The sequence below is a fragment of the Sinocyclocheilus grahami genome, unplaced genomic scaffold (assembly GCF_001515645.1).
Source record: "Sinocyclocheilus grahami isolate Dianchi unplaced genomic scaffold, SAMN03320097.WGS_v1.1 scaffold328.1, whole genome shotgun sequence".
NCBI lineage: Eukaryota > Metazoa > Chordata > Actinopteri > Cypriniformes > Cyprinidae > Sinocyclocheilus > Sinocyclocheilus grahami.
The window spans coordinates 1001614-1011440 of record NW_015505507.1 but is presented as its reverse complement, the minus strand read 5'-3'; the positions used below and the strand labels follow the sequence as shown (position 1 = coordinate 1011440).

Here is a 9827-nt window from a genome sequence, read left to right as displayed (position 1 = left end):
TTGATTTAAGAGGTTTAAAATGAATTTAAGAAAACGATTATACATATAATATAGTGCAATCAGTTCTGGTCGTCCCAAACGTCTTCCATTTAAGGATTATGGAGGCCACTGTGCTCTTAGGAACCTTAAGTGCAGCAGAACTTTTTTTGAAACCTTGGCCAGATCTGTGCCTTGCCACAATTCTTCAGGCAGTTCCTTTGACCTCACGATTCTCATTTGCTCTGACATGCACTGTGAGCTGTAAGGTCTTATATAGACAGGTGTGTGGCTTTCCTAATCAAGTCCAATCAGTATAATCAAACACAGCTGGACTCAAATGAAGGTGTAGAACCATCTCAAGGATGATCAGAAGAAATGGACAGCACCTGAGTTAAATATATGAGTGTCACAGCAAAGGGTCTGAATACTTAGGACCATGTGATATTTCAGTTTTTCTTTTTTAATAAATCTGGAAAAATGTCAACAATTCTGTGTTTTTCTGTCAATATGGGGTGCTGTGTGTACATTAATGAGGAAAAAAAATTAACTTAAATGATTTAAGCAAATGGCTGCAATATAACAAAGAGTGAAAAATTTAAGGGGGTCTGAATACTTTCCGTACCCACTGTGTGTGTGTATATATATATATATATTTGGGCTGTGCAAATAATGCGATTATCATGCGCATCTCGTCAGTAAAGCCGGTTCTGTGATTAGTAGTAAATCTCCATCACCTGCTTCAGATGGAGGGGCATTTACTACACAGAGCTGTAGTTGTATCGCCTGCGATAATGAAAGCGATATTGCGGAGCATGTCGGTGAACTACGGCTCTGTGTAGTAAATGCCCTTAAAAATAAAAATATTATTTTTATAATTTATCAAAAAGATTCCCTATTTCAGTGTTTCCTGCACCACTTTCCTGCAGCAATCCTCAATCCATATATAAGCAATGACGAGAAACCTTTTTCTTTTGATTTGCTGCATGCATTTGTGGAAAAACAAACATGCAGTGCAACCAGTGCAGTCAAATTCAAAAAGAAATAGTTAAAAAAGAATTACTGAATCAAATTCAGAAAATGTCCCCTTCCTTCACACCTTTTCTGTTCTGGTCTGGAACATGCTGTCCTGTCTCCACCCCTTTAATCTTTCTCTCTTCCTAGTTTAATATCTCTCGATAGCCTGACACTGTTTCTTTTAACTTTTTTTCACATTGGCCTTTCCTTGCTGTATTGTACATTGGACATATTCTGGCTAGTGGTTGTTGGTTTTGTGGAGTTTTGGGGGTTATGTAAACTCTTGGCCTTGAGCTTTGGGCAAAGGTTAGTTTAACGTTGTTGTAATGTTTGGCTGGGTGCTGAGAGGGCCTGAGGGAGTCGTCGGCACTGGTGCTCTGGTGAGGAATGTGCTGGCTGAACATCTAACTGGCAACAGGCCCGGAGCGGCCCAGAGCAGCCCAACTGGGCCACAGGCTTTCCTTCTAGAGTCTCACTCTTGCCTCTCAGTGTCTCTGTTGTTTTTTTCTTTCTCATGTCTTTGTCTTTATCTCGCACTTCTCTTTTTTTAATATAATACTAGCTAACACCAATGCTCTACACTAGTACCCGTAATACATTACTCATTTCTTCATACACATACAATAGTTCACATATACACAAAGTTGTCTTGCATAAATTGTAGTGTTCCATTAAATGCAGTAGTCAAATACGTATTTAGCTTTAATCTGTGGTTTGTCCTTTCTGTTTTCTAATCAGAGCTCATTGAGAAAGCAGGGGAAGAAGGTGTTCCTGAGCTGGCGCATGTCATGAGCAGCCTGTCCCAAGAAAGCATCCCCAATCTCCCACCAGGGGGCGGCCTTGCCAGCAAGTAAGTAAATATCATGGTTACAAACCACACAGAGGTTCACACCTGCACAAACATGTTAACATGCCTAATATTTAAGAATATGGAATGCTAACACGGAGTTTGCAGGTTTAGTCCCAAGTACACTTGACCCAGAATTCAGCTTGGCTTTATAACCTCTACACCACTTCACCCAAAAAAATATTTCTTTTTAAATAGGATGGCTGTTGTATTTCTCCGCAGGCACAGTGTTGTTGAAGCAGTGTACAACCGGTTGAACCCCCAAAGAGAAGAGGATGGTGTGAGTATGAATAGAGTCTGGCTTTTTAAAGGTCTAGAACCTCCTGGTATGATGACAGCAATACATTTAGCCCCTGGTCTTACCATAGAAATGTTAACTTCCCCTTGACCTGTTGGACTCATCTCATCATGAGACGTTGCCTTGTTTTGCACCTCGCTCACTCGACCCATTTATACCTGGTATTAATATCCATCAACCCAGAGTCACTTAGTGTTACTTTCTCACTCCGAGTGTTTGCTCTCTCCATCCCACTCGCCTACTTTGCTCATTTATTTACTGCTGAGAGTAAAACATCCTGCTCAAATCACAGCTGTAATGAGCTCATTCAAATGATCCTCTACCCCAAAGCACAACGGTTGAGATCACCACATCACAAACACTCCTAATGCATTCCATCAAGGAGATGAGCTAATCAGACTTGGTTAGCGAGCACACAAGAATGTTATTTCATTAGCTTTTTATGCTATTATGAACTCTTCAGCCATGTCTCATGATGATGATGATGTCACTGCTCAACGTGTGATCTGGCAAAACTGCACTAGGGTTTGCATGTTGTAAAGCCTGCATTTGGTTACCTGTCTTGTTGTTGTACCCATGAGCATAAACGTTTGTGTGTGTGTGTGAGGCTCAGAAGAATGTGTCAGTTTTGTATGTTTAGTTTGTGTGACACATTCTCATGTGTTGGTCTGGACACCAGTTGGACAAAGCTGGAGTTTTGATCCAAGTGTTCCCCTCTCCCCTACTGGACATCCAAGAGATATCTGATGTGTGTGAATGAGAGAAAGAGATGGTGTTCTCTAAGCTCTTGGACTCTCCTCATTTGTGTAGTCATGATACCAAAATGCCAGTAGTTGATACCAATGCCAGAGAGATTTCAGGATTCTTGATACCACTTTTGATACCAAAGCAAAACTAATTTAAGTAAAAATAGTAAAGAAAAAAACGTAATATATTAACATATTAAATTGAAACAATGGAACTGGAATGTTTGGGGTCAGTAAGATTTGTTTTAAAGAAGCTATGCTTTCCTTGCTTTTATACTTTTTATTACTTATGTAATTGAATGTGACACTAAAGACATTTATAATGTTACAAACGTTTTCTATTTCAAATAAATGCAGTTTTTGTGAACTTTGTTCTCCTAAGAATATAAAAATATATCACAGTTTCCACAAAAATATTAACCTGCACAACTGTTTTCAACATTGATAATAATCAGAAATGTTTCTTGAACAGCAAATCAGCATATTAGAATGATTTCTGAAGGATCGTGTAACTGTAGTAGTGGCTGCTGAAAATTCAGCTTTGCATCACAGCGATACATCACATTTTAAAATCTATTAAATTAGTAGTAATATTTCACAATATGGCTGTTTTTACTGTATTTTTAATCAAATAATTGCCGCTTTGGCGAGTATGAGACATTGCAAAGTCTTACCAACCCCAAACTTTTAAATAGTTTGGTCACTTTCAAGTATAGCTCAAAGACGGTGTAGATTTTCCAAGTAATTATTTAATGTAACATTAATAAAGAAACTAATTAAGAACTTTTTTTTTCATGTCAATATTGTGGTTTGATTAATTTTAGCAAACATAATAACAGTTATGTTAAAATTTTAGTATCAACTTGGTACTTTTGACATCCCTAGGCCTCATCAGTGAGTGATGTTCTGTTGGCTTGTTGTGAGGAGTAGACTAGATCCTTGTGTTTTTCAGGGATAGCCAGTGACAGTGTTTAGTAAGCTTTATACTCTGTCCACCCCTCCTTTTGTCAATAATTCATTTTTAAAGTACCATAACATGTTTTTCACAGCCAGATGTACAGTTTGCAGTTATATAGCTATAACCTATAGTTATATATAGTTATAAACCAAGGATGGTATTCATATCAAGAATAAACATATTTGAGGCACATTAAGAGGATGCTACACATTAACAGAACTAATGATGTATGTGTTCACCCTTTGATTAATGCAGCCCAGCTGTTTTATTTGGTAAGTCGATTACTAATTGATACTAATGTTTTCTGCAGAAAGAGTGACTTGAGTTTGTTTGAACATAGCGGCAGAAGCTCACCTAATCTACCCCATATGTACTGACCTTATGAAAGCAGCAGTAGAGGGAATTTTCCATGTATTTAACTGCTGGTTTGTGGCTATCCATGTTTGTTTTATGTGGTTTGCAGTGTGGCCAAACTGTCAAAGTATAGTTATATTATATTATACCTGTTAAATATTCAAGCCCTGTAGATAAGTCACTTCTTTATTTGTGTTTTACATTACCAAAGCAACAATGTTCCTGTCAATGAATGCAGATGACTTGTTTAACTTGGCTTCCATTTCAAGTCCTGCTCGTGTACAGTATGTTCTGTGTCAAGAAATGGCTTACCTAGATGTGTTCTTGGAAAGTAATCATATTATGGACCAAAATATTACTCATTCATCTCTAATCAGCCATTTTACAGGGGTTTGGATCAATTTTTCCTTGTTGATATTTTGCACATGGATCTTTTTTTGTCTGTGATGCAGATGTGTAATTTTGGCTGCTTGGAAGTGAGAGCAGGAAATAATAGTAGAGGAAAAAACATCAGATCAGAAATGCAAATCTGATGATCCCATTGCTATTCCTTCTCTGAATCATGCCTGTGCCTTGTACAACAGTTAATTCTTTGATCTCATGTGAAGAAATGATTAAATCAGAGATGAAATAACAGTTCTACTTCTGCAAATAAAATATTAGACCGAGAAACAAGAACGGCACAATTCTGGTTTCAAGGTTCAGTAATCACTGTAATGGTTAGCTGTAATGGAGTATGGGAGACCAGGGGCAATTGTAATGTTTTTGTGATGCTCGCTTTCTTTTTTGTTTAAGTTCTACATACATTTTTTGCTTAAACTGTCACTGGTAGCTACTCTACAGAATTTTGGAGACATTCTTTTAAATGTGTAAAGTACATTATTTCATTAAAGTAGTTTAGTTTAAGACTTGATAGACATTCACATACTCAGTTGAGAGATCTTATACTTTGCTGAATAATTGTCGAAGTTTAGATATTTTCCCTCAAGTATGAGTTTAGTATGGCTGCATTTATTTGATCAAAATACAACAAAAATAATAATATTGCAAAGTATTAACATTTAAAATTGTTTTCTATTTTAATGTATTTATAATGCAATTTATTCCTGTGATGTAAAGCCTAATTGTCAGAAGCCAATGATCCTTTGGAAATCATGTCAAAATGCTGATTTGCTCCTCAAGAAACATTTATTATTATCAATGTTGAAAACAGTTGTGCTGTTTAATATTATAATATACTGTATAATAATATTGTTATTATATGTATATTTTATTTTTATTGATTGTTTGAATAGAAAGTTTTTTTTTAAAAACAGCATTTATTTGAGAGAGAAATATTTTGTAACATTGGTTTTACCTGTCTCTTTTAAACAATGAATGCATCATTGTTAATAAAAACATTAATTTATTTTAAAAAATCAAAGCAAACATTTGACCAGTAGTGTATAATCATTTAGCTGATGGTCTTCTGTGTGTGGTGTTTCTCTGCAGAGTGGTGCTGACCTTGAGGACCCGTGGTAGTCATCCCGCCTGAGGAAAGAGCACCTTTTCTACACAAGACATCAGTCATGTTTCTTTTGTTCCAGTGAAACCAAGAGATTCAACGGACAGTATTTCAAGAGTCACAACACAATGGAAACACAGTACAACCAAAAGCATTACAAACACTTTTTTTTTCTAGTATGTGATGGAAAGAATGGAGTTCCAGTTTTAAAAACAAACTCAAACACAAAAATAACAAAATACACATACAATAAAAAACTGTTTTTCTCACTTTTTTTGTGGTGTTCATTTTGAAACCAAGGATGTTTTGTGGGATGGACCCATGTACGTGCTGTGGTGCCTTTGCAAGTCGGAAAAGAGGTTTGTCAATGCCAGATGCCCTGAGCCCAGGATGCAGTTAATAAACTTGGCTATGTGAGACCGCTGCAGCCCCTGGTATGGGTTTATGGATCATCACTGGGTTTAATTGAGGATACATTTGACTGATGAATGCGTGTGGATCGTGTTTTAAAGAATTGCTTCATTACTACATTACCTGCGTGGAAAGGATTGAAGCTTGTTGGCTTTTTGCACCTTCCCTCCCTCCTCATGTGCGCTGACTGACCTTTAGGTAGAACCTCGGACTCGACTCGGCTTCATTTTGCAGGTTATCACTTGATTGGTTGTCAAAAGCTTTTTTAATCCTGCTGTTTCAGAGAATATAGAATATATAGAGATAAATATATATAAATTCATATATTTTATTTTTCCCAAGTTTGACGTTCTTTGTGGCTTAACGTGTGAATCAATAGAGTTGTGTTGGTGGCGCCCGATGAGCGTGCCACTTTGTGTGAATAGTTTAGACACGCTGAGATTGTTGATGTACTTGTGTAACCCAGCCACCCAAGGACTGTGGATGATGTTGGCTAAAAGGGATTGTAAGTACCCACCAAAGCCACGCAGCTTTTCTCAGCTCCCCCTTTGTATTATATCTCTGTCTTCTCTCCTTATCGGCCCTCACTTTCACAATGCAGATGTGAACTTGCAGCAACCTGCCTTTCTTCTTTTTTTCTTTTTTCCTTCAAAGTATATTGTAAAGTGGTGTTTTTTGTTTTGGTTTGCTGATCACGAACATACTAGCTTTGTGATGAATTCACAAGTTATTTTCTGATTCATTATGCAAGTGTAATGTTGGTTTTGCTCCAATATATTTTCAGCAGTCTATGGACTTAAAGGTATAGTTCACCCAAAAATGAAAATGTGATGTTTATCTGCTTACCCCCAGGGCATCCAAGATGTAGGTGACTTTGTTTCTTCAGTAGAACACAAACGAAGATTTTTAACTGAAACCGTTGCAGTCTGTCAGTCATATAATGGAAGTGAATGGGAATCACGGCTTTAAGAGTCAAAACAATGTACACAAACAAAACCAAATTAAACCCTGCGGCTCGTGCCGATACATTGATGTGTAAAGACACGAAACGATCGGTCTGTGCAAGAAACTGAACAGTATTTATATCGTTTTTTACCTCTGATTCACCGCAATGTCCGAACTGTCCTGAGCGCGTTCTCAACAGCCGGCGCGTGACGAGTCGTCGTCGTCTTGCTTTACGGCGAATCGCAGACTTATAAGTGCATTACCGCCACCTATCTCTCAAATGGACCATTGACACTCCTAATTGAGATTGTAGATAGAGTGTCAATGGTCCATTTGAGAGATAGGTGGTGTTTAGTCTCTTGTACATAGTTTCTTGCACAGACCGATCGTTTCGTGTCTTTACACATCAATGTATCGGCACGAGCCGCAGGGTTTAATTTGGTTTTGTTTGTGTATGTTTTTTTTTACTCTCAAAGCCGTGATTCCCATTCACTTTCATTATATGACTGACAGCCTGCAAAGGTTTGAGTTAAAAATCTTCGTTTGTGTTCTACTGAAGAAACAAAGTCACCTACATCTTGGATTCCCTGGGGTTAAGCAGATAAACATCACATTTTCATTTTTGGGTAAACTATCCCTTTTAAGTACTCAGAACCTGAAAGGTGATATTGAGTATAACAATAAAGATAAAGGAAAAAACAGTCTTGCTCTTTATGTTTAATCACATTGGAAAGAGCCTAATGGCTGAGAGAAAACCCATTTTGAGTAAGCAGTAGTTTAATGTATTGTATGCACATTATAGCTTGTTCTGGCCAAGAGCCGTCCCTTTTGGACAGGAAGAGACTGTCTGGCCGGAATGTAAAGCAACCAGATGCAGATTTATTTGTTTTTGCGTGCATTTTAAGGGATGATAGCTGCAATAATAGACTGAAATTATTTTAAATTATGTATTCCCAGTGAAAATGTACCCATAAAACACAAAAATATGTATAGATGTTGTGATCTGTATTTCTGAGTAAACGGAGCTGAATATACAGTGTTGATATACTAAATGTACTATTAAGTGCTACAAACCTGAGCATATTTCAAAGATTTGAGGTCTCTGCCCGAGCAGAAGTTGGCAAATGTAGTGATTTTATTTATTTAAAGCACTCATTGCATCAACCTTGCCCTTATAAACATGACTTTGTCAAGTGATTTAAAAAAGTGTTGTAGGTTAGATTAGTGCTTATTTGGGCTGGGTATCGAGTTCGATACTTTTTAGGCACTGACCGAAATGCCTCGATACCATCGAGTATCGAAAAACGTCTCGTCGTTCAGTACCAAATTTCGATACCTAGGGTTAATCTCATCAGCATCAGTGAGCCAATAAGCCTGCAGCACTAGCCGGTGTGTTCGACCAGAAGAGGTGCGCCGCAGATCGATCAGTGCTTGACATTCGCGAAAGCGATTCGAAAGTGCACGGAGCAGTCTGCTCTCTTTAGCTCTCGTGGTACTGTAATACACCGATCGGTCTGCACAGTCAGTCCGCGTCAAATCGAACACACCTACCAGTTTACACCGGTTACACTCAGAGATGTGGCGCACACGTGAGGCTGTAGTGCGAATGTGTCCCAGCCCCCTTAGATGTAAGGCTACATTAACACTGGTGCGTTTATGTTTCAAAATGAAAACGATCCTCGTCATACTGGCTTTTCCACTGCGTTTCAAGCCGGCTTTCCACTATCTCTGACAAACAACAAGTGACAGACCGGTCATTCAGTCAGTCATTTATTTCCAATGGAGAGTAGCGCGGAAGCTGCATGGAGTTCCGATCATATGCAGATGTCCATTCATACTACCCGACCGAAAGGCTTGTTATGTGACCATTCATGCAAACTGTAGCATCATGCTACATAAGATGCTACATCACGCTTTTACCACCATTGAGTGTTTGTAATAACTTCCGATTGCCGTCTAATGTGTGTTTTGGTCATGTAATGTTGCTGAAATTAAATATGTTATTACCTCTGAGTCAGAGCAGCGATCATGGAAGAGAGAACACAGGCAGACAGCGCTGAAAGCTGCTAATACTCATCAGTAAATCAGTGGAAAATAAATCTAAATCATGATTCTGTCTGAGCTATGCGTTTTAAAACGAACACGCGCTAGTGTAAATGTAGCCTAACAGATGTGTAAACTGAAGACTATTTGAGCTTTATTAAAACTATTTGCACGGATTTATTGTGTTGGTTACATTTTGTTCCTTTGTGCAGAGGCTCAGGAGATGAGTCTGAGTTTGTATAAACATCAACAAGCTGAAAAATAGATGTAGTCTTGTTTTTTTTTTTAGATGTAATCTTGTTAAAATTTATTTCATAAAATTAGTATCGAAAAAAAGTAGCGTTCAGGAACCGGTATCAAAGTCAAGGTATCGATATCGAAAATTTTTGAACGATACCCAGCCCTAGTGCTTATCAGATTGAGAAAGTGCTCTCAAGTTTTGAATGCTATACGCATCCTATGGTCAGTGAGCAGACTGTGGGCGGTATGTGACCATGCTACCTCAGGCCAGGCTAAAAATGCAGTATGGCTAATAATGAGTGCTACAGTATGCTATAGTATATAGGGGTATCATGAAAGCCTGTTTTAAATATTGCAGAACAAGTTTTGGTTTATTTGTTTTATTTAGTTCCAGACGTATGGTAAAGATATAAAAAGTTATGTACCTGTAACAAGGAATGCATTGTGTGATTTAAAAGAAAGACCAGCTGCATTAACAGCTGCTCATT

At 37.9% G+C, this 9827-nt stretch overlaps 1 protein-coding gene across 1 annotated transcript in view; it reads left to right on the top strand.

Annotated features, from left to right (window-relative positions):
* Nucleotides 1-6965, top strand: part of LOC107602505 (protein phosphatase 1B-like) — a 13838-nt gene extending 6873 nt beyond the window's left edge. Inside the window, exons 3-5 of the mRNA XM_016295018.1 lie at nucleotides 1732-1843; nucleotides 2063-2120; nucleotides 5688-6965. Of these exons, the coding sequence (XP_016150504.1) occupies nucleotides 1732-1843; nucleotides 2063-2120; nucleotides 5688-5717 (200 nt within the window). The 3' untranslated portion in view covers nucleotides 5718-6965. The remainder of the gene's footprint in view (nucleotides 1-1731; nucleotides 1844-2062; nucleotides 2121-5687) is intronic.
* Nucleotides 6966-9827: the final 2862 nt, after the last annotated feature.